This window comes from Microsporum canis, genomic scaffold (genome assembly GCF_000151145.1).
Source record: "Microsporum canis CBS 113480 supercont1.4 genomic scaffold, whole genome shotgun sequence".
NCBI classification, from domain to species: domain Eukaryota; kingdom Fungi; phylum Ascomycota; class Eurotiomycetes; order Onygenales; family Arthrodermataceae; genus Microsporum; species Microsporum canis.
In genome coordinates this window covers 2798042-2821918 of record NW_003299166.1, presented here as the reverse complement: position 1 = coordinate 2821918, position 23877 = coordinate 2798042, and the positions used below count along the sequence as shown (strand labels likewise).

The following is a 23877-nucleotide window of genomic DNA, read 5'->3' as shown; positions in this document are numbered from 1 at the left end:
ATTTACAGCAGACCCACAAATACGCACTTTCGACCCCTTCTTGAAGGCAAGGAGCCCTCACGTGGCATTACCTAATAGGTCACGTGACCCGACATGACAACTTTCCAGAGACCAGCCACAAAATCATCTACGTCGACGAGTCTACCAAAGGAATGAATATTTAATGACCGGCTATGTAACAGGGCCGAAATATGGCCAGTAGAAAGGATGTAGGTCAGGCTTACTCCTCGATTATCTCCCCCAACCAGTCTACATTCCCAGTTATCGAGGCATATAGCTGATTGTATGTTTTTGTCAAATATGCCATTCGGCCAAAAAGGCGAGCCCGCGCTGATTGGAGGCAGAGAGACTTGTTATATTTTTGACAGTTTTCTACACAGAAACTACACACTCGTAGCAAGACCAGGGAAATAGACTAGGAAAAGTGTCACTGGAGTATTGGTCACCAGGACGCCCTGCAAATCCGATGTACCTTGTATAAACGCCGGAGGAGGCCTAACAGCAAGGCCGTGGTGTATACACCAGTCCTTTATGGTAGCAACTAGATGTTGTTTCTGCTCTAGAGAGAGCTCTGGCGGGTAGGAGGTAGCGAGGGCCATTGGAGTCGCAACTAATCGAAACATCTGACCTTGGGTGATATGATAGAAGAGTAATGCAGAGCTATCTGAGCCTTCGCTGGATAGCCCAGCTAGCAGCAGCCTTTATACGAATCTTGAGAGTCTCCAATGCCGAGTCGGAAGTTGAAGTCGAGCGGCTTATCAATCAACTTCATCCCACCAGTTTTGCCCCACTTAGCACGCCTTCTATACGATATTTATAAATACAGTGTTCCTGAAAAGTAGGCAGAGTCTTTCACATCATAATACGATTACTAGTTGGTGGGGCCTTATATTACATCATCGATTCCTCGCCATATCCATATAAACGGCCAAAAAGTTCTGCCTCCATTCTCTCTGCCGCCATCGGAGCTTGCCTGATCTCACCTAACATATCGGTACCAGGAGGAAAGTCATGTTCAAAAATAACCTCTCCGGCACCCCGCATATTAGCAAGGATTGCCTGTTCGTAATGCCATTGGAGCAATACATCAAGAACATGGTTGGGGTCGTTAGGGTCACGGCAGACGGGGTGTAGTTCCATGTTGTGGTAGTCGACAGAAATGGGTCGGAAGCTCTGCACACGGTAGTTGTCGGAAGGGTTGACGGCAATAGAATAAGTATCCCAGAGCTGGTGGATATCCGATTTGAGAAGAATCCCGTTTTTGGGAGAGTTAACTCCAAGGTCGTCTTCAATAGTATTCCTTAGGCCGATCTGAGTAAAAAGAGATGAGAGTGACAGTGGAAAAATGTGTGCAGCTTCATAGGTAGTCCAATTGATTGGTGCCTCTACATTTATCCGATGCGTGATAACACAGCGACCATCCCGTCGTCTTACGTCGCGCATGAAGGCGTTGTCTCCGGAAGTATCGGAAAGTGATAGTGTCCGAATATAGTAGCGTTCATTGCTCTGGGTGACGGCTTCTCCTTGCACCACTGGGGATAGCCTGTAAACTCCATGCTCCAGAATTTGGTCATTTACTTCGATTGGTGTCGCCGAGCCAGCTTTGTAGGTGAGAAATCCGCCGTTCGCAGTGAATGCCACGCGCAGACAGTTAAGAAACTGTCTGTTCGTCATAGTATCTGCCGCAAATATGCCTCCTTGGGTGATGCCGGGCGCTGAAGAAAACTCGACCCAGACATTTCGAAGTCGTGTAGACATGATTCAAACTTCAAACACAAGACGTAGAAGTAGATATGCAAGGAACACATAGGGCCAATAGAAAGAGAAAGAGAAATAGATTATTCGATCTTTGGCACGAAGCATGGAAAGTAGCTGTAGCCGTGAAGGATCACGCTTAAATCTTCAGCATGAGATATAAAAGGTGGATGTAGTTGTAAATGGAACAGGCGGGATAGAAAGAGAAATAAGTATAGAGAGAAGGGAAAGTGTCTTCCAAAGGAGAAAGAGTGTGTGGGTTTCCTTTGTTTCTATTGGCTTTTAAGCTTCAAGAGCGACCTCATTATAGACCAATAGTAAGTAAGACGCTAAATATAAAAGTAAAGTGATTTGTCCTTTAATATTACGCGATGAACCAATATCCATCCATGGATAAATGTATTATCACGTGATATTTCTTCATTCATCTATCCTCTTCCATAACTATTGTATTACTAAACATATTTGTTGATAATGATACCGATCTGGTTAGCCTGATGCTGAATAACCATACAGATATATTGTACGAAGCACCAAGTGCCGAGATATAATATAAGTCTTGAATCGCTCAACCAAACCGTGGTAATGATACCTCTACTAACAGAGATATCAAGTCGGAGTTTTCACGGATAGAGACTTCCGCTTATAAGGTATATACCATGTAATTCATATTAGATAGTTAACAAATTGGAACCGCTTTGCTGTGTTGTTTACGGGCCTAAAATAGCAAAGTCACATTACATAGTTTTATATTTAGCCAACCAGACGTCATGGAAGCTTAGTATGAAGTCCAAAGGAGGAATCAACAACCTCCTGCGTTCACTTGACGAGAAAAAGAAGAAGCGCGAGCAGAGACAGAAGAACTCCTCCGTCATTTGACTGCGAAAGTCAAGCACACGATGGAGGCAGACCCTTTCTTCTGGTCTATTGATGAGGTGGTCGCGCGTATCTCTGTCATGGCTCGTTCGACGATTGGGCTCGTTCCTCTCTACCGCGACCTGATCCAGTCCAGTTAGAGAGTCATTTGCGAGATAATTATGGGACCGGCGAGGTCCTTTTAACTAAAGTCGATAGAGAGGCCTTGCCACGCTATCTCAAGTTAAAAGCACTCGGGCATCAAGCTACGATATTTAAGGCGATCCAGTACTTGAGATCGCGTTCGTCTGAGTTCCACAACTACACTAATGGCCTCCCAAATACGCAGAATGCCATACTTCGGTGGATGACGGCCTGCGCACCGAGAATAGAAGAATTTTAGATGGGGTCAGACGCGACAAGCCCTCTCGCACAAGATTGCGGAAAGCGCCGTGGACGGAAAAAGAAGACGAGGACCTTGAACATCTGAAATCAAGAGGTTGGGCCTGGTCGGACGCGTTGGTGGCGGCGCTGGGTTGGATGTTTGGGCTTCAGCCTCATGGAGTTGCTCTTCGGCGGCCCAAAATTGTTCTGTTTCCACCTGAGGGCTCTGTGCGTTCTCAGGCTCAGGTCCGGGTGTAGGGGTCCTGTCCTCCCGTCGTTGTGACTCTGGCTCAGGGGTCGGCTCTGGTGATGCCAGCTGCGTTTGAGCTGGTTCGAACTGGAGTTGGGGATTTGTGTCAACCTGAAACAATTCATCGATTGTAGCCGGCGGTGCAGGCTCCGAAAGAGGAGCAGGAGGCAGAGTAGGAGCCTGTTGAGTTTGAGCAGGAATTTGGGCCCAGGGCACTGGGGCCGCGATACTGTGATCAATTACAATATCGGCTTCGTCCACTATTTCTTCAATATTCTTGCGTAATTGAAGTCTCAGAGGCTTCTCATCGGGATTAAACATCTCGGTCTCGTCAAACACCACGTCTCTAGATCGAATTACACGTTTTAAATACAGTATCCAGATTCTGAAGATGTTCGTAGAGTCGTATCCGATGAGGTATCCTATATGAGCACGCGGAGCGAGCTTTTCTCCTCTCGTTACTCTAGGATTTCTGACGTACGCTTTGCATCCGATGATTCGTAGTTGCGCAAGCGACGTTACCTTTAGTATATAGGCCTCATTTCCCCCCATTTTTACAAGGTGCTCCATTAGGCAGATAAGGGGTGACTTCCACCCTAATGACGGCGTTAGAAGTCTGTTCAGGATATAGGCTGCAGTCTTGATAACCTCACAACACATATCTTCAGGGAATTTGACCTCTATCCTTATCGTTCGCGATAAAGACGTCAGCATGCCACTAGAGCGTTCGGCAGGTCCGTTTTGCTCTACAGTATACTCTGCCAAGTGTTCAATTATGATCCCTTCGTTCCTCGCCCAGTCTCGGAGCTCCGTAGTCAACGAGCGTTCAACGTCAATTCTAATAACTAGAACCTTATAGCCAAACCGCCGTTTGATATATTTGACCTTGTTCTTAATAGAACGAGAGATTATCGACTTCGATATAGCGCAGTCAACTTCGTGCCACTTGGTGACCTCATAGAAGAAATGAGCAGCCCATTGGTCCTGGTTATATCCTGCTGGTTTGACATGTATCAGGTCGACATGTAGACGTTGGAACGGAGCTGTTGCTCTTGATTCAGGAATTCGGCGCGAGACTCCGCACGATTGGCAGATCTGTTCGACTTCGATGTCATTTGAGAGCTTTTCAATATGTCTAAGGACTTCGTCGTTCGGGTGGCCGAGTCTGCGGTGCCACGTTGCCTCGTTCGCAACGTTCGTTTTGGGAGCTCGCGATGATGAGAACGCTGAGGCTCTTGGCATTTGGCCAGGTTCGTTGTATTCGACGTACCCTGGAAGACTTCTGAGTTCTGGGCCAGTTGGCTGCGACGGCTTGGGGCTTGGTATCTCGGACTGTGTCTCCTTCGACACCCCTAATGGCCCTTGTTTCACGGCACTCAATCCTATGGCGCTCACCCTGAGAGAGGCGCTTTGGCGGCGGGAGAGCCAGGCTCCCTCTCAGCGTGAAGATAACTGGAACTGTCGGGTGGCCGGTACTAGTAGCACTAGTACAACGTCACTTGGCAGGGCGCCCGGCATCTATAGCTGCACGTTTAATGGGTGCATGTTACGGTTTGATAGTCTACAGGATTTAAGGAAGCACAGCTGCAAAGCCCATCGTGGGGACAACAGGGCCCCTCCTACCGACCAGTCGGGTCAAAGAGGTGCTTATAAGTGCACACAGGTCAACCCGTCTAGCGGGAAACGCTGCAATTCTACCTTTCAGGCCGTATTACCTGACCCGCCACGAGGATACTATCCATAACCCTAACAGGCCGCAGATAAGACGTTGTCTCTGCGCGGAACAGAAGACATATAGTCGCAGTGATGCTCTTGCTCGGCACATCCGCATCGCCCACCCCGGCGTAAGCTGGCCGGGTAAACAAGAGACAGGGGCAAGAAACGCCGATGTTAGGCATGCCGTCGGATTTCGCGCCCAAGGGACAAGCGATCACATTTAGGCCACCATGGTCTTGCGTCACTATTCTCATGGACAGTACGCATGTTCCCTCCTGCAGGTTACATACGGCATGACGGCCGTTGAGCTGCTGGGTTGATTAAGGGGTATTGAGCAGTAAGGACAGGGGGTTCGGCGGCAAGCAAAACACAACGGTCCCGGAACCGTTTAGCCTGTTCTGTGCTGGCCTGAATCTCCTTAACCGCAAAGGCTACAAGACCTGTTAGCGACACTCAGTGACGAAATAGAGCGCAAACGTCCAGGGGCAAAGTGTTCCATTTAGCGCGTGTTGTGAAAGGAAATTCCCCTGCAGCTCCATAGGCAGAGGCCAGGGAGTATTAAAACGAATATTCCTCTTGTCGCTTTGTCCGACTCTGGTAGCCCAAACTGTGGCCTGGAAGCAGGCCTAACAATGCCACCATGAATGATCAACCAGCTAATACGCAGAGTATGTCAAGTGTTCTTAACTTTCTTGATGGAAAAAGTGCGCCTACTGCCTAAGCGCGCGCTTATTATCGGTGCCCAAAAGTTCGCGTGCCAAGCGTAGACAGGGTCACGGGCCTCTCCTGTCTTTTTTTTTTCGTTTCTTCTTTCAACGACAAAACAGCAAACGAAGGAAGAAGAGAACAAGAAAGTAAGAGAAGAGAATATCTATAACATCGACGTATTCGCTGTTGGAATCATGGCATTTGAGTTACTTCGCTGGTCCTCACCGTCCCTTGCGCTGAAGATGAAAATTTCATGCGCTAGCTGCTCGGCTGCGGCGTAGGCCCGCTCGCTGTGTTCCGGCTGCCCTGGTCAAGTTGATAAATGATAGGCGGTTAACGACAGGAATGTTCCAAGGGAGAAAAAAAACCCCTTGGGCGCCTAAACGCCAGATATCCCCCGGCCCTGAGACGACTCTTGATACAACTTTTACAGAATTCATTGGCCGTCAGTGTTCTGAGCTTGATATGGTGACAACGCTAAAACAGTGTTCATTCAATCTTGGTCCACTAACTGACTACCTGACTACTCTGCTCTGTAGCAGTCATTGCTAGTCCGAAGCCACCCCATGCCATATTAATTATCCCGAAAGAAGTTGCAAAAAGAAAAGAAGAGAAACCGTAAAATAACAGAGAAAAAAGAAATGCAAAGAAGGGAAAAGAAAGCATTATTGAAGTACATGATATCATCAGCGACGCACTGGAAAACAGTTCCGATACCTTTTATTTCCGCTGGAACATCTCTCCTCCCCTATTTTGGCCCCCGCATATGCTCCTGGTCGCGCTCACTTGCCAATAGATCTCTGTTTCATTTGTCTCTCATGCTCCAATTGGTTGATTTCTTGCTCGAAATCCTTGACCATGGCCTGAGACTTCTCCATCGATGCTTTCATGACGCTTCCCTCCCGGCGCCACCGGTTGATGCGCTCGACCTCCGTGTTGCGTCGGCGGTGTTTGGTTTGGATCTTCTCGCAGAGCTTGCAGATGGCTTGGATGTTCTCAGTGTTGTGGACAAGTTTCATGCCGCAGGTTTCGCCCATTCGATATTCATGGTTGCACTTGGCGGCAAAGTTGCCCCAGGCCCAATCACCGCAAAGGAATCTCTTCTGGCTGTAGAAGCACATGGTGACTCTTTTTGAAACCCATCTTCAATCAGTCTTCTATTCCTCCACCTTTGGAACGTTCAATGCGGACTCACTAAGCTTTTGGTACTTTTTTTTAACTTGTTCCCTTGCCCGACGTTTCAAGTGTTGCCGCAATAGCTTCTATAGACCTGATGGTGGATCAAGTCTTTGACAAAGGTGCTTTGGGGGTTTGACTTTTGAAGGTGGAAGTATTGATGAAGAAGGGGGAAGTGTTGCTTGCTTGACTTGATGTCTGGCTTTTGTCTTGTGTATGTGTGTTTGGTATTGTGTTTGTGTTCTCTGCTGTTGTCCGCTTTCCTTGAGGATATCTCTTCTCTACACCCGGGAGATGATGGCGATATTTATGCCTTTTGCGCAGAGAGCACGTTTGGATCTCTTTTGATACCCGTCTTCCTGCAGGCCTGGGATATGATCAACCGTCGTGTTCGCTCCATTGCTGCCTTCGCTGGTCTTGGATGGTCCGCCTTCTCTCAGCTCCCCCGGCCTGCTTTCTCCTCACCTTGGCTTCCTTTTGCCTTGCCAGCAGGGTGGAGTGGTCTGAGAACTTCACATTTGCCTCATGCATTCGCAACTTGGCCCAAACACCCTTGCATGCTGTGTAAATGCGATCCGGTTTAGCACGGTTGACCAGATGTCGTGGACACTCCCTTGGCCAACGACCACCCTTCTGTTCACTTGAAGATCTATCAATTAACTTTTTGGCCCATGCTCGCCTTGCTCCTACGGGGTGTCGCAAGCCCTCTGTATGTCCTTACGTCCTCCTATTCTGCTTCGCAACCCCTGCATCTCTGCTCCACTTCGGGCTTTCTCTGAAACTCAACTCTAGATGGAGTCGGCTGTGCTACTCTGTCAAAGTATCTGGTTGACAGTGCTGCTGCGTCCCAACTATGCAGTGGGTCTCACACACCATCCTCCCCTGTCATTCTAATATCAAAAAAGATGTTACAATGAGGCTGGCCACATATTGTGTTGTTCACGGGATTAGATCCGATCTGCCCAACCCTCTTCCTGGCCACCAATTGACCAGCTTCCTTCCAAAAAAACTGGTCTTCCATACACCTTTACTGCTGAGTGATCTCACCCAATTGACACTGCCTATTGGGGGGGGTGTTGGGGTTCAGATCTCTGCTTGCTCGTTTCCAAGTCTAGCAAACTTTTCCTCACCCCGCTGCAGTTTATGTGTGGTGTGACTGAGAAGAAATTTCGTCACTACGGCCGGATCTTTCATCCCCTCCAATACTTGAGACTTGATTTCTGTAGAAGAAAACTTTGATTCCCATATTCGCCCACGACTGGAATCAAGGAATATTATCCAATGCCTCAACTTTTATTGACTTTTAATGCCCTGCAACATGCATTGATTGCCTCACCATCCTTTCGCTTGAAAAAACCAGATTTTGTCGTGGCAAAATACTGGGAGAATTCCCCTGTCCGAGCCTAGATGCATCGTATGCTTCCTTACGCCTGATTGCCCCCCCCCCTCTTCAACTGTCTAATTGCCCTTAGATATACAGACTTTGACGTTGCATAATTCTCAGCTGGTCGCTCGCTGCGGCGTTGATGAACTTAGCCTGAGCAATATCTATGCATTAACCCCTCTTTTTAGTCCTTGCAATTTAGGAGAGGAGGCGGGGACATGATGGCAACTGCCTTCAATAGTTCGGATAAAACGGTTCAAATCGACCATGGCATGGATTTTGATGACACCAAGAGCAAGTGTGCCAGAGTTCTCTAAACCTGCATGACGTGGCAGCCATCTGCTGGTCCATAGTTAGCTCCTGCTAGCCATCCTATCCGGAAATAATGAACTCATATATACCTAGTTAGACGGCAGACCCTATCAACGGTGCCCCTTCTACTCCAAACCGTGGATATGAATAGCAAGTCAATATGAAAGATTAGCGAGGATCATGACCTGTCTGTTGCTCTGGGTTTCACGCTAGAATATGACCTTGCCAGCGCCTGTCTCCTGCGCAAGCATGACAAGCCCTCCAGGAATGAAATACCTGTCAAGCTATGGTGTTGTCGCAATGTAAGCACTGCGACTCGAGTTGCGGTGTGCCGATTCATAATTTGTCGCAGCAGGAGCCTCCCTTTGTGCTGCTTCGGCTCTTCATATATGTTTCACCTGTGTTTGTGTCTGTCGTTGTGCCATCTCCAACACGGCATACTTTTGGGCTTTACAGACCATCCGACTACAAAACGACCTGCCGCGGACTGCTTAGCACGGAGAGCACAGTTCTAAAACAGTTGCGGAGCCGACGAGGCTGTCCAAAGTCGTTACACAGTGGACGAGTTAGCATGGGAAGACCGTCCGTGGTGTACCTACTGTAGCATGAACGTTGAAATTGAATTTTTATGTTCAAACGTATCCATCGGGCCGGGTCGACGTTACTCAGCTGATCTTAAACGGACTAGCGGAAGCTTGCGCTGCATATGTATCCGAAGAGCAAATCAGAACGCTGATGCCTGTCTTATATACATATATACTATTTCATCCTGCCGGCTCCGGATCCCTGAAGGGACCAGCATGCACAACGGAGCGAACCTTCGAACGAGCTGGGTGGGCAAGCCGAAGGTGTGTGCCTGATGGATCCACTTTCCTGCCGCGAGATGACAGCCGTCAGCTTGCTCTGCAGGCTGATGATCCCTGAGCTGTCCACCCTTTTTTTTTTATTCCCCTTCTTTTTCTTCTCTTTTCTTTTTCTTTCCCCCCCGGCTTACAAGGCGGGTGTTTGTTTAGTATTTGTTGCCTCCTTTGATTTGACTTTGGGAGGCGTTTGAGTTCAAACTCCTACACTAATGCGCGATGATTATGCGATGGCCTATGGCTTTCTTTTCTCATCTGGCATTTATTTTTTTTACTTCTTTTGACTTGAATTTTTCAATGCGGCTTCCACTTGCTGTTCTATTTTCTTTTTCCACAGTTCGGCTGATGGTTGCTGCTGTGCATGTTGAGTTGAGGCTACTATGCGCCTCTATCGATGGATGGATATCATTGGAGCTACATAGTCTCACCCTTTCCCCGGTCTCCATTGCGGCCCGCAATGTATCGGCTACATGATAGCATTGACTATTACTTGTTTCTCCTGGCCTGTCGTATCCAACGGCTATGCTGTCGTATTTTTTGTTTTCTCCTCCTCTGATATAACTAACGGATCTATGCATGGCTTTGGTGTGCACCAGTAGTACTTGCCCTACTACTGGTGCGAACGGTTAATCCATGCAGATCGCCTACTTCATCTCACGGTGTGAGACATCACACGCCCGGCATTACTGAGGTTTTGGTATATACCCTGCCAGCCATCTCCATGATTGCTACGCCGTCAAACCAAAAAAAAAAAAAAAAATATGAACCATAGCCCCAGGCTGATATTCATGATCAGAGACACAAGACAGGGGGAGGGGAAGGGGGGAGGACTATGCGAATGGTTCCTCTTTCGCCGGTCGGGGCCCCTTTGCAAGAGCAGCTGTCAAACTGTCTGTTGACGTGGCAGTCAGATCTACTAGCATGGAACCAACATGTTGAGCCGACTGAATAATGAGTCTAGGGTTAGGCATCGTCCTTCTCTTAGTTCCGGCCGACCTTTATCGGCATCTAGTAGTTCTAGCCTTGCATGAATAATACTTTTGAGTGATGCTTTTGAATATCCCGTCAACTAGCACGGTGCTACGCCCGAGAAATAAACAAGTCACTGCCCCCTCTCACCCCTCCCTCGACCTGCAGGCTCGACATCTCCTTTTTTACGTCAATAAAAACATAAGGCGATGAGGCTTATAGCTATGTCATTTAGCTGCAGCAAACCTTTTTTATCCTCCTCCCAATGCCATCTAGATACATGGTACTATGCAGCATGCAGGGTATAGGTGACGTAGAGCCGCCTCGCCTAGGTGAAGCTCCCTGGCATCTTGCTGCCTAACTGGCTGCGCCACCGGGTAGGCAAGGGATGGGAATGCTCCCTCTCCCTTCTCAGGGAGCTATAGACATGGAAGCTCTTCCTATACCCCTTTGCATTGAATACTTCTTCATCCCTGTGCGGCGCAGCAATAGTTTGCATGAAGCTATGGTTAGTTGATATACAAGGGGAGGAGAGTTTCTTGGAAGTCACGTGCTATGACGTCACCTCTGCCATCTTTTTTTTTATGCAAGTTTGAAGGCGGGAAGGAGAGGAAGAGACAAGCAAAGCGAGGACAAAAGCAGGAGAAAGACAAGAGAGGAACAAGTACTCATCAAAGGTATAGCGAAGGCCCACGAAGAAAGCAAACCTTGACTCACCAGAACCAGTCGAGATGACCCCCCTCAGCCGCCTAGCAAGATACTCGAGGCCATGGCCAGCCCGTCACCTACCAACCCGTCTCAAGCCTGTGTCGATGACAGTGACAGTAACGACGACGACGACGACGACGAGAAAGATGAGCGGCAAGAGAGAGGAAGATGAAGAGTGGAGGATCGACACCGACCGGGGCGAGTACTCCAAGTCCGGCGGGGACAGCGAGGTGGCGGCCCAGCAGTGCTCCTACGAGGTCCGCTACCACGACCCGGCCGACGTGCTGATAGCGTCTGACCTGGAGGGCAGCCGGAGCAGCGGCGGCGGCAGAGACACCGGCAGAGGCCACCCGCTGGAGGTGAGCCCGGCCAACACAGAAGTCTCGCGCTTCACGGACGAGGGAGGCGGCCATCATCCCGAGGGCACGCCCAGCAGGCGCGTCTCTCCGCGTAAGGGCAAGCGCGTGGACTACGGGGGTGCGGACCTCGGCCGTTAATTTGTCTCTATCTATATCTACCTATCTACCTATCTATGTCTACATCTACCTCTATGTATGTTGTATGTATGTTGTATGTATGGATGTTAGGGCACAGGGCTAGGGCTGTGACTAAGCTTACTAAGCTAGCACGCCATCCCTGCTCTAAATTTCTCACCTTCAGAGCCTTCATCGCGGACTGCCGAAAGGGGAAATATGGCGTGATGAGGGGGTGAAAAGGTGCAAGGCCAGGCGGGAGAGAAAGGGGAAAGTCGAAGCAGATAAGAGGGAGAGCCTTTTGCCCTTTGCAGCAACAAGCAAAAACCTCGACTTCCATCAACCACACTTCTTACCGCTTCCAACGCTTCTAGGCTTCCGATGGAGCGACAGGGAGAGACTCGCCTGGGCGCGGGAAGGCTCGAGTTGGGCTTCCTGGCACAGCTAAAGGCGCAGGCAGAAGGCAAGGCACAGTTAAGCCAGTCAGGCCAGTCAGGCAGGCCGCAGTTAAAGAGCCACCGGTTGAGGGCGCCCCTGGAGAGCCTGGGGTGCGTGCGGGCGTCCCTGGAGCAGGCGAGCCTGCTCTCTCTGCCTCTGGTGGTGCATCTGCAGGCTGGCCGCGGGGGGGAAGGGGGAGAAGACGCCGGAGAGGCCGTGGAGCTGGCGGGAGAGCTGGGCGTGCCGCTGGTCTATGGACGTGGCATGGCTGCCCTGGCCGCGAGGCTTGCACCGTCGATGGTCCTGGACACGGGCTTGGAGGCGGGCTTAGACACAGGCAGTGAAGAGGCAGAGGCAGCAGAGCCAGAGAGATACCGGTACTACGGCCCGGGGGACGCCTCTGCGGTGGTGGTGGTGTTTGGCCCTGTGGCGTCGTGGGCGGTGGAGGCGGCAGCGTCGTTGAGGGGCAAGCTGGGCGTGGTGGAGGCCAGGGTGTGCCCGCTGGAGGAAGACGGCCTGCTGGGCGTGATGCCCGCGAGCGTGCGGACGGTAGGCGTGCTTGGGCGGGCGAGGCAGGGAGGGCCCGCAGAGCCAGCAGCAGAGTCCGCCTTGTTCCGGCAGGTTCTTCCTCTGGTCAGGCTGGGGCGGGGGAAGAGGCTTGCCTGCGTGGACCTCAAGTTCTCTGCCCACACGCAGCTGGAGGGCGTCTTCAGGCGGTTCTTGGGCGAGGATGTCATGGTGGACGCGGTGGACGTGGTGGAAGCCAAGATGGAAGAAGTAAAAGTGGAAGAAGAAGAAGGGGAAGAAGAAAAGACGACGAGGGACGAGGTGGTTAAAGGGCTGCTGTTCAAGGAGGCCTACGGCACGCAGGAGGCCCTGCCCAGACACGCCAGCAAGACGTTCACCGTCACGGTCAAGGAGAACAGAAGACTGACGCCCACGACCTACGACCGCAACATCTTCCACCTCGAGTTCGACCTGGGCCGGTCGGGGCTGGTGTACGAGATAGGAGAGGCCCTGGGCGTGCACCCGGAGAACCCAGCAGGCGAGGTCGACGAGTTTGCCGGGTGGTACGGCCTCGACCAGGACGAGCTCGTCAGCTACACAGACGGCCAGCAGCAGCAGCAGCGGCAGACGGTCCACCAGGCGCTGAGACGGCTCGACATCTTTGGGCGGCCCCCAAAGAGATTCTACCAGGAGCTCAGCCGGTTTGCAGAGGACGCCAAAGAAAAGGAGAGGCTGGCGACGCTGGCCACTCCGTCCGGGGCGGAAGAGTTCAAGCGTCGCTCAGAGGTCGAGATGCTCACCTACGCCGACCTGCTGCAGGAGTTCGCCTCGGCCAGGCCGTCCTTCACCCAGCTGGCCCGTCTGGTCGGGCCCGTGAAGCGTCGAGAGTACTCGATAGCCTCCTGCCAGCGTGTCTCCCCCTCGACGGTCGCCCTCATGGTCGTCGTCGTCGGCTGGGTCGACGGTCGGGGCCGGAGGCGGCAGGGCCAGGCGTCCACCTACCTCAGTGGCCTGAAGCCTGGCAGCCCGGTCACCGTCAGCGTCAAGCCCAGCGTGATGAAGCTGCCGGCCGACGACCCCCAGACACCCCTGATCATGGCCGGCCTGGGGACGGGGCTCGCCCCCTTCCGTGCCTTCGTCCAGCATCGTGCCCTGCAAAAGGCAGAGGGCAAGGAGATCGGCCCCGTCCTGCTCTACATCGGATCCCGCCACCAACGAGAGGAGTACTGCTACGGCGAGGAGTGGGAGGCCTATGCCGCGGCCGGAGTCATCACCCTGCTGTCCTGTGCCTTCTCCAGGGACCAGCAGCACAAGGTCTACATCCAGGACCGCATGAGACAGACCATGACCGACATCTCACACGCCTATCTCAGCCAGCAGGGGTCATTCTACCTCTGTGGACCGACGTGGCCGGTACCAGACGTCACCGCTGTCCTCGAAGAAGCCATAGCCCTGCACGCCCGCCAGGCAGACAGGAAGGTCGACACTAGAGCAGAGATAGAGCGTCTCAAGGACCAGCACCGTTACGTCCTGGAGGTTTACTAGTTAGCATTCTACTTGAGCCTGGCACCAGACCTTCCCCTTATTCTTCTTCTTCTTCTTCTTTGTAAATAGACTACTCACTAATGGATATCAACACTTCTTGGTCCTCCCGTACGCACCTCCTCGTTCCCGTCGTAGCTCCAGTGCCCGCTTGTACGGTGGTGCCGTCGGTGGCTGCACCGGCTCAAGGCTCACATGGTCCGCCGGCAGCTCATACGACGCATCCGCATCCCATCCGGACAGGTCACCGCACGCTATAAACCGCGGTATCCACCTCGCAGAGGTGGAAGTACCAGAAGTAGCAGAAGCTGTAACACCACAGTAGCCCTCGCACACGACAAAGGCCTCGAGGCTGCTGGCCCGGCTACTCCGCGGCTTGGCCACAGAGACCCGTTCAAACACGCTCTTCAGCTGTGCATATATCACATCCACGTCCCGTCCACGGAAGATCTTGGCCACAAACTTGCCCCCGGGCCGCAGTATCCCCATCGCCAGGTTCAGTGCCGCATACAGCAGCTGGGACTGCACATATATATCCAGATCATGTAGGCCAGTAACGTCCGGCGCGCCGTCAGACAGCACCAGATCGACTTTCTCGACTTTCTCGACATTCTCTCCTCCTCGCACTTCGCTCTCGGGATCCAACGCCTTCAGCAGCAAAGGTATCGTCGACGGATGCGTGATATCAGCCTGTAACGTCGTTATCCCTTCCAACGGAGCCATAGGCTGCAAGTCCACAGACACAATCTTCACTTCTCTCCGAGGCATCAGTCCTCCTCCTCCCGTCACTTCTCCCTCTACCCCCGCATCTGCCAGCTTCCTCGCCTCCTCCCAGGCCCGCCGGCCAAAGCTCTCCCCCTGAATCAGCACGCGGCTGAGAACCTGGCTCCAACTTCCCGGTGCAGCACATAGATCCACCACGCGCCTCACGCTGTCTGGATTCGAGTGCGCGAACAGGTCGAACTCCTCGTCGAGTTGTATCAGCTTAAAGGCAGAACGAGCCCGCCAGTTTTGCTCCTTGGCAAGGCGGTAGTATGCGTCACGCTTGTCTTTTGAAGATTTTCCCATGTTTCGCTCGTGAGATATCTTTGCCTTTTGGTAACTTCAATATTGAATAAAATATATCTTCTGTTCGAGTAGAAATACTAAGCTAGAAGGCAGTAAGTCTTTTAGTGTGTCGTCTGGGAAAAAAAAAATTGTGGATGTGGGATGAAAATTTAAGGTTCATCAGATAAGATAAGATCCTTGGCGAAGGTCGAACTTTTTTTTTCTCTTTTGCGCGTTTCAACGACAGCAAATATTGCTGCATATTATAACATAATATCATCATATTGACAACTTGACCATGACGCAGAAGCGCTACCGCAAGACAAAACAACTAGACCCACCCAAGAAGAGGGTCAAGGTCAGCCAGGCTGAAACATCCCCGACTGAAGAAGTGGTCAACATCGACGCCTTGGACTGGCAGACAGTCCAGCCGCCGGACATCCTCGAAGACGCAGAGGGGTTCTATGGCCTCGAGGAAATAGACGGTGTGGATATCGTCAGGCCCACGGACGGATCACAGTTGAAGTTCTTGGTAGGAATTGAATTGACCCTTAAACTATAAGTCTCCAGGCTAATTGGATCCGTGTGTACAGGCTGCGAAGAGCAGTATTAAGAAAGTGGATGTCGACAACAGCAGCGAATCGCCGGATGACTATGATGATGACGAAGAGTGGGAGGGCTTCAGCGATGCCGAGCCGGTGGAAGCAACTGAATCAGCACCAGTGACCATAGCGGGCGCGAGTAAAACTACAGACAAGAAGAGGAAAGAGAAGGAGCAGAAGAAGGAAAAGGCGAAGAAACAAGATAACGACAAGGTCCAGCCAAGTATACCGTTCAACGTCTTAGCCGATGAAGAGGAGGAAGAGGTCGACGTATCTGCCTGGGACGGCCTGGACCTGCGCCCCGAGCTACAGACCAGCCTCTCGCGCCTTAAATTCTCAAAACCAACGCCGATCCAGACAGCTGCCATCCCAGATATCCTAGCAGGTCGCGATGTGATTGGTAAAGCTGCCACTGGTTCAGGCAAAACCCTCGCCTTTGGACTGCCTATTCTACAATACTTACTTAACAACAACAACAAACACGGTCAGGGTGGCATAAAGTCTTCGTCAAAGGAGAAGAAGCCTATTGCATTGATCCTCTCGCCAACCCGAGAACTAGCACATCAGCTGGTCAAACACTTGAAGGAAGTTACTAGCTCTGCTCCTAATGTTGATGCATACATTGCTTCTGTCACGGGTGGACTGTCAATGCATAAACAGCAACGACAGCTACTTGACGCTGATATCATTGTTGGAACGCCAGGCCGGCTATGGGACATGGTCAGCTCAACTCCAAAGATACTCACCAAGCTACGGGGTATCAAGTTTCTCGTTGTCGACGAGGCCGATCGACTATTAAGCGAGGGACATTTCAAGGAATTGGGCGAGTTACTCTCTGCCCTCGACAAGGCGAAAACGTCAGATGATGTACATGGAAATGAGGATGAGGAAGATGAACCTGTTGAAAGGCAAACGCTGGTCTTTTCCGCGACCTTCCAGAAGGGCTTGCAGCAGAAGTTGGCGAAACGCGACAAATCTTTCCATGACAACCTCCTTGACAAGAAAGAATCGATGGAATACCTCCTCAAAAAACTCAATTTTAAGGACGAAAAGCCTCGCTTCGTTGATGTAAACCCCGTATCCCAAATGGCGGATAATCTCAAGGAGGGCATCATCGAGTGTTCTGCCATGGAAAAGGTATGTCTCTATACATCCAATTTTTAACATGCATGCTAACATAATAAATCTAGGATCTATATCTCTACGCGGTGCTACTTTTCTATCCCAAGCACCGCACTCTAGTCTTCACAAACTCCATCTCCTCTGTCAGAAGACTGACGCAGTTCCTACAGAATCTTGGCCTCCCAGCTCTATCCCTTCATTCATCTATGGCTCAAAAAGCCCGGCTCAGATCAGTTGAGCGCTTTTCCTCCCCAACCACTGACCCTTCGCCTATCCTCATTGCCACAGATGTCGCTGCAAGAGGCCTGGACATGCAAGGAATCGACCTTGTAATTCACTACCACGTCCCTCGGGCCGCAGATACGTACATCCATCGATCAGGGCGTACAGCCCGTGCATCTGCCTCAGGTAAATCTATCCTGATCTGTTCCGCAGAAGAAATAGCAGGCGTCACCAGGCTCGTTGCCAAGGTGCACCATTCACACAAGCGGAAATCTTCTGCAAAGGATGCACAGCTGCACTCCATCCATCTGGATCGGGGTATCGTGACCAGACTCCGCCCTCGAGCAAGCCTGTCAAAGAAGATAACAGAATGCGTCCTCGCGAAGGAAAAAGTGTCTTCGGAAAGTGACTGGCTACGTTCCGCCGCTGAAGATCTAGGCGTAGACTACGACAGCGAAGAGTTTGCCGAACAAGAGTCCAAAAACCGAGGACGGGGCAGAGGGGGTGGTCGTCAGGCCAAGGAGAGGGAAGCCAGCAGCGTTTCCAAGGTTGAGCTAGCGAAACTTAGGGCACAGTTACGTGACTTACTCTCCAAGAGGGTCAATTTGGGGGTGAGTGAGAGGTATCTAACATCTGGAAGGGTTGATATCAACGCTCTTCTAAAGAGCGAAGGAAATCCCGCGTTTCTTGGACATATGGAGAACTTAGATTTTTAGATTGATATCACACTACACTTGGAGAAAAAGAGTGATTAGATGTTATTATTTTTATCACATGGATACTACGCATGCCTGCTGCCAATATTGGCTGATTGCCCATAAACCACGGGATCTTATTAAGAGCTTTTGCAATATAATACCGTTGTGTACCGAGAAGAAACTACTAAAATGGAGAGAAGGGAATTAGAAAACCGTTCGTCATTATTATTATTATTATTTCTACTTTAATTATTATATTTTTCCTGGGCGGCAACTGCACCAAATTCAAGGGGGCGCAGACGACTGGCGTTGTGAACTTGATGATTGACATGAGTTCAACCAACAGTATATCTGGTCACAGTGAATTTATAAGGGGCAGTTTAAATGATAAATTATTCAGTATTTAATGAAGTATTAAAGGTTAGAAGCTCCTCAAAAGAAACTGGGATATAAGCATGCGGCTCTTTGTGGGGCACAAACTCTAGTTAACTAACTACTTAACTAACTAGTTAGTTAACTAAGTGTCAAAAATATAACAAGTCTCTCTGCCGCCAATTAGTGCGGGCTCGCCTTTTTGGCCGAATGGCATATTTGACACTAAGTTAACGGAATAACAAATATCTGAAAATGGCTGGCCTCGACCTTAGAAGTAACCCTCGCAAAAGAAAATATGCCAATGATCAAGAGAACGATCCTGCTGTAACAGTATTAACAGAAAACCGTATATACCGACTGAAAACTTATAACTAAATCACTGACAGGAGAAATTATCTATCAAGATGCGGGAACCTGCTGGCAAAATGATATGACCATGGAAACCACTCATTATACCCGTATCATGGTCCGAGAATCGTGAGACCCTTCATTACTCTGGCAACCCACTAGCTACCTTTAGATAGGGGGCTGGTGGGTGCTGAACTCTGGATGCCGATGCAGACATAATACTGCACCCAAAGGCTGCTGCAGGTGTTTCCCACTGTTGGGTTCCAGGCGTAGAAGTTATCCAGAGAGATACCAGCCGCATTGGATATATCAAAACATGAGTCCCCACTGACAACCTGGTGGAACTTGTTGCAGTTGGCCACCATGCCAGGTTGGGTGGGAGTTGGTGTAGCAATGCCATTACCAGTCGGAGTTGTGGTGCTCGTAACAAAAGTTGTTTTCGTAGGGGTTGATTTGGTGGTCCCAACACAGACGTAGAAGTCCGGCCAGAGAGTGCTGCATGTATCGCCCACCGCAGGGTTCCAAGAGTAGAAATCGGGGAGGGTAATACCATTAGCAGCAGCAATGTTGTAGCAGTTATCTCCACTGACAACTTTATAGAATTTGTTGCAGCCGCTTACCATGCCGCTCTGAGTGGGTGTTGGAGTGGTAATGCCAGTAGGAGATGTAGTCACTGTCGGCATGTGAGACGTTGTAGTTGGCGGTCCTGTGCTCAGGAAGGTCATGGATACATAGTTCACTTGCACGCAATAATAAAGGCCTTGAATGAGATTACACCCCGAGCCTAGCTGTGTGACGCTGGGATTCTGCTTACAGTCAGCAAAACCAATGTTGTGTCGAGAAGCGAAAGTAACCGGTGATAGACTTACCCATTTTTCAAATTGAGCCGCACTCATACCGTAGAATTGTTTAATAATGGCGCATGTCAGCCCATAGGACTGCTGAACCCAATCTGTGCATTCTACGGTAGCCCCGGGGGCAGGTGTTCCAGGGGGCGACACTAGGTAGGAAGCCGCCTGGCGGAAAATTAGAGAAGTGAAAAATAAGGTAAAGAGTCTCATAATTCTGGTATATAGGCTGCTCGAGCAAGTAAATAAAGGCCCTGACCTGGATGTGATGCTCAAATCGCCTGCAAAAGCTGACTACCGAGTTTTGGTTTATATATATGTATTCCCTGAGAGAGTCATTATGCGCATATTATATATTTCTTTCCTTCAACCCATGACAAGATTGAATGCATTGTGATGGCTATATAATCACAGCATCCATTCATCCTAGAGAGTGGTTTAAACGAATCAGTCTAAAAAATGCAACCGAACATATGTTCCACATGGTTGATGGTTGGAACCGGCCATCGCTTTTTGCCCCCCGCTACTATTATGTGGAGGCTCTTGATATGTCTGATTTTTAATTCTACATCATCTAGCCCACCTGCCTACCATCCCCGATATTGATCCTACATCATCTAGATTGCGACATCCCAGCAGCTGATGACTAGGGTTATTTTATTAGCCTATGGTTGCCTCACTTTGAATGTATATACTGTGTACCATGCAACCAGAAAATTGAATCCCTAGCACCCCAAATGTTTCTATATTTCGTTGTTTCATGAGCGGCAAACCGGCACCGTAAACCCCATACATGGTATCGGTATATACGTATCTGGTGTTGGCTTCCTTCGTACCCTAGCGCCGGAATACCGGTCATTTCGAGTACAATACTCTTAATACCCTGTGCTAATAGCGATCATGGAGTGATAGGTGATCATCTAGAATATTAAGATGAGAGTAAAATGAAATGACTAGGAGGTAGCAATGCCATACCGTGGCTAGTCAGATCTTGTTGCTAGTTAAGACTCGATCAAAGGCTTGGTTAAGGTTACCGTCGTTTATCACATAAACCCTCATGGATATCATCAGTTCCTTGTTCTCTCGTTTCTTTCATCCTACTATGTACGTAAATATAATCCCCCCAATCCTTGGGTAGACCCCTGCCCCTGCAGCCTTGTCCCTGTAACTTTATCCCTGCAACCTTATCCCTGCAACCTTAACTTTGTAACCAGACTCCATCGACTTCCAATACGAAAACAACCACATTATCGTTTATTAGTATACATGACAATTATCGCCCTCGTTGGCCAATGATGACAACGACTATGTAGTAAGTCATATCTGTCACATTTTTCTGCCGTTTTCATCTTGTTCAACCCTTTCACCAGTTGCACCTTCTACCATCCCATCCTTCAAAATGAAACGATTTTCGCTGATACTGCTACTGCTTTGGTCTATTACTGCTGCTGTAGCCGGCCCACTGGGGAAATATGGTCCCTATGATGAAACTACCGACTCTTTGAACCATACCCTCTGGCCCGGAGTTCGAATAGGAGGCGATGGCAGCAGTTCCCAATCGCTGAAGATATCAGATCTCTTTCTAGAAGCAGACAGCAACTTTAAAGGAGGTTGTGCTTCCAAATTGTCCGTACTCGACACATGGTTAAAAGAGGCCATACAGCTCCACAATGCCTTAATAAAGGCATACAGCGAATACAAAACAAATCGGGAGTCCTTGATAATTTGGGTAGAGTTCTTTGGTATCCGAGCTAACAGAGATATGTCCATCTACGAAGATGACGAGCCACTCTGGAAAACCATTGGAGGTACTAAGCTGCTTATCTCACCTTTTTTTTTTACATTTCCGTTAATTGTCTAGTTGAACAGACCACATCTCACGCGTCTCCGAATTTCTTGCGGGGGCGGGTCTACGGAATCCTGTGAAGCCAGGAGAGAAGCCTCGCATCTTTTGCTCGGAAGATGCGGGTGAATATGCCCCATGGGATCAACCCATCAAGGACGAGAATGGAAAAGAAATACCTTATGCAAAAGATGAGAACACCGGAGAGGTAACTAAATATTGGACAGTTGGCGAAGTTTTCGTGATACAAAAGAATAAGTACGCTGATGCGGCAGCCTACTGGATGAGATCATATAACGGTTACGCCTTCGTTAGGGGTGCGCTCTGCACGAAGACTGAAAATAAAATGGATTACGCCAAAACCTCCGCCATCCCCCCTATACCTTATACCGAAGGCGAAGAGCTATACTTTGGCAAAGCCAATAGGTATATCTTGTTTTGCCCGCTTGCCTTTGATGCACCGTCAGGCAAACCGCATTCCTTGTCATCTCTTGCGGATGCCGCATCGTCCGCCAACTACCCCTCAGGCGCAGGAACTCCCAAGTTGGATGGAATATTGCCTCGTAGCGCTACACTCTATCATGAGCTGTATCATCTGACGGATAATGGGGATACGTCAGATCCTTATTGTATGTCATGTTATTTCTTCATCTTGCTCTTTTGGTGCTTGTTCTTGGTTTTCCTGGTTTTCAACCCATATCATAAAACTATCCCTTGCTAATGCTTTATTCTATGTTATAGATATGTTAGATTCCCTCTTACGGGCCGCACAAGCCAGATTAGTGCCGAGCCCCAGCAGCGAAACTGAAAAAATCGCGAAAAACCCCGAGACCTATGCCTTTGCTGCGATGGCCGCGTACATGAACCAAAATCCACCCGAAGGCCACGATCGCATCATTTATATTGGCGGCCTCCCATTCAAACCTGAAGCAATCTTTAAATCCTAGCTTGTCCTGAAGTAGAATTCAAGGCTTCCAATAGACCAAGGGACGATTTGGGTTGATAACTGCACATGAACCTGTATTTGAGACGCCAAAGTGGATTTTATAAGCTGAACTCATATCTCATTCATTATTTAGTATTTCTTCCTTCAATATATGTATCATGAACGGCAGTCTTTTTTGTACTTACGAGCTTTAACCGCTCTACTACTATTTCCTAAACTCTCAGTAGCGCGATACTTCAACCAAACATACAGTCAAATGAGTATAACACCCTAGAGAGCGACTGCCCTTCCGCCAGCTACCTGCGTTGCCAATGGAACTACCTCTTACCCTACACCCTGCAGTTTACGTTACGTACATACATCACATGCATATGTAGCCGCAGGCCCTGTTGATCCTGCGGTTGCAATGTTTGCCATGACATTATCCAATAGGAAGCATTGGATATGAACTTGTTAAATAAAATGGTGAACCAGATGAGATGGTCGTATTGACGATGATAACTGAAGTGGACGTTGAGTTCGTCGGTGGATGACTAAAGAACTGCTTTGGCCAATAATATCAAAGATCGAGAGAAGAGATGGACTCACTAGTTATAATCCGTCATAACGTTTAAGGTCCCCGAACCTTCCTTGGACCACAATATCCCAAAGGAACTGACACTGTCTAATGGAACAACAGCAGAACAGCGGATCTATGCTATCACAAAAGGCGAAAGTAGTCCTAATGCCGATGGTAAAGCTGTTTAAAGGCGCAGACCTACTGGGGGGTCTAGTCGATACGGCCGAAGTGGTACCAAAAGTTGATCCATGCAGCGGGATTTGTATCTCACCTCAGCTTGATATCGGTTTTTCTTCTGCTGCAGGCATCAATCAACCATCTTATGCTCGCTATATTAGCCTGCTTCCTTCGTCGTATAAGCACCCTGTCCCTGTATTCTAGATACCCCATGGCTCATTATGCAGTTGCAAGGGATAATGCTGAGGGGATATCCAGACATGCTTGAACCAACACGTTGATGACCACATGGGCTTTAGTTTCTCGCTCAATTCCCTGTCTTGGAGATGACTGCAACCTCAGTCGGCACAACCTCCTCGTTCGGTGTATTTTATGCGTGTGCATGGTTCTTCTGGTACTGCTGAATCACATAGTATATGTATTTTTCGGATAAGTTCTCCGGGAATTATAACCATGGAAAAAGTGCGGTCTCGCTAATGAGTAATATCTTCCAGTTTGGGATCCCATCGGCATGTATTTGACAAGCAGAAATCCCCTCGGCCTTTCGCTAGAAAGGAAAACCACAAACGCAGCCAGTGACTTGCTCTTCTAGGCTTTTTCTCTGCCTCCTATGCCCAACCTCAAAATTAGTGCCGGATAGGTTATCTCTCTAGCGCGTCCTTTGTCCATTTATATGGCCACTCCTTTACTATCTTCTACCGAATTATGTTAACATTCATCATGAGATACCCTACATTAGCGTTCGCCGTCTCTCTGGCTATTGCCTGGTCTCTTCCAGGGGCACTAGCAATTGATTCCAATGCTGCCGAAGCCAGAGAAGCGGCGAGCTCATACCTGGCCTCTCTTTCGATTGCTAAAACCCATAGTGCCTCTTTTGCCGAACCAACAGACCTGGCCAGTGCTCGTGCCGCCGTCGTAGCCGGAGGTTACTCCTCCAAGCTATACATTGAGATAATGAATCGTTGTCCAACAAGTTGCAGCAGCGCTGGCATGAACACCAGTTCTTGGTATACATACCATGATATCGACCGTATTAAAGCGTGCAACAAGACT

The 23877-nt window shown here is 49.6% G+C and overlaps 8 protein-coding genes across 8 annotated transcripts in view; 4 read left to right on the top strand and 4 right to left on the bottom strand.

The window, feature by feature from the left end:
* Positions 1-891: 891 nt before the first annotated feature.
* MCYG_05019 (conserved hypothetical protein) lies at positions 892-1758 on the bottom strand (the record flags this gene model as incomplete). The annotated part of the gene is made up of 1 exon (XM_002847236.1): positions 892-1758. The coding sequence occupies one exon, from the start codon at positions 1756-1758 to the stop codon at positions 892-894; it is 867 nt and encodes a 288-aa protein (XP_002847282.1).
* Positions 1759-6450: 4692 nt separating this feature from the next.
* Positions 6451-6789, bottom strand: MCYG_05018 (conserved hypothetical protein; the record flags this gene model as incomplete). The annotated part of the gene is made up of 1 exon (XM_002847235.1): positions 6451-6789. One exon carries the CDS (start codon positions 6787-6789, stop codon positions 6451-6453), a length of 339 nt encoding a protein of 112 aa, XP_002847281.1.
* Positions 6790-7125: 336 nt separating this feature from the next.
* On the bottom strand, positions 7126-7596 carry MCYG_05017 (uncharacterized protein; the record flags this gene model as incomplete). Its single annotated transcript, XM_002847234.1, has 3 exons — positions 7126-7203; positions 7310-7493; positions 7535-7596. The coding sequence occupies 3 exons, from the start codon at positions 7594-7596 to the stop codon at positions 7126-7128; spliced, it is 324 nt and encodes a 107-aa protein (XP_002847280.1).
* A 3627-nt stretch (positions 7597-11223) lies between these two features.
* On the top strand, positions 11224-14899 carry MCYG_05016 (assimilatory sulfite reductase; the record flags this gene model as incomplete). Its single annotated transcript, XM_002847233.1, has 5 exons — positions 11224-11554; positions 11665-11785; positions 11925-14031; positions 14227-14516; positions 14587-14899. 5 exons carry the CDS (start codon positions 11224-11226, stop codon positions 14897-14899), a joined length of 3162 nt encoding a protein of 1053 aa, XP_002847279.1.
* A 483-nt stretch (positions 14900-15382) lies between these two features.
* Positions 15383-17746, top strand: MCYG_05015 (ATP-dependent RNA helicase MAK5; the record flags this gene model as incomplete). Its single annotated transcript, XM_002847232.1, has 3 exons — positions 15383-15616; positions 15678-16823; positions 16877-17746. 3 exons carry the CDS (start codon positions 15383-15385, stop codon positions 17744-17746), a joined length of 2250 nt encoding a protein of 749 aa, XP_002847278.1.
* An 863-nt stretch (positions 17747-18609) lies between these two features.
* On the bottom strand, positions 18610-19512 carry MCYG_05014 (LysM domain-containing protein; the record flags this gene model as incomplete). Its single annotated transcript, XM_002847231.1, has 2 exons — positions 18610-19257; positions 19321-19512. The coding sequence occupies 2 exons, from the start codon at positions 19510-19512 to the stop codon at positions 18610-18612; spliced, it is 840 nt and encodes a 279-aa protein (XP_002847277.1).
* A 1186-nt stretch (positions 19513-20698) lies between these two features.
* MCYG_05013 (conserved hypothetical protein) lies at positions 20699-22089 on the top strand (the record flags this gene model as incomplete). Its single annotated transcript, XM_002847230.1, has 3 exons — positions 20699-21107; positions 21169-21771; positions 21884-22089. 3 exons carry the CDS (start codon positions 20699-20701, stop codon positions 22087-22089), a joined length of 1218 nt encoding a protein of 405 aa, XP_002847276.1.
* A 1455-nt stretch (positions 22090-23544) lies between these two features.
* Positions 23545-23877, top strand: part of MCYG_05012 (class V chitinase Chi100) — a gene marked incomplete at both ends in the record, with an annotated part of 4467 nt that continues 4134 nt past the window's right edge. The window contains one exon of the mRNA XM_002847229.1: positions 23545-23854. Within this exon, the coding sequence (XP_002847275.1) occupies positions 23545-23854 (310 nt within the window). The remainder of the gene's footprint in view (positions 23855-23877) is intronic.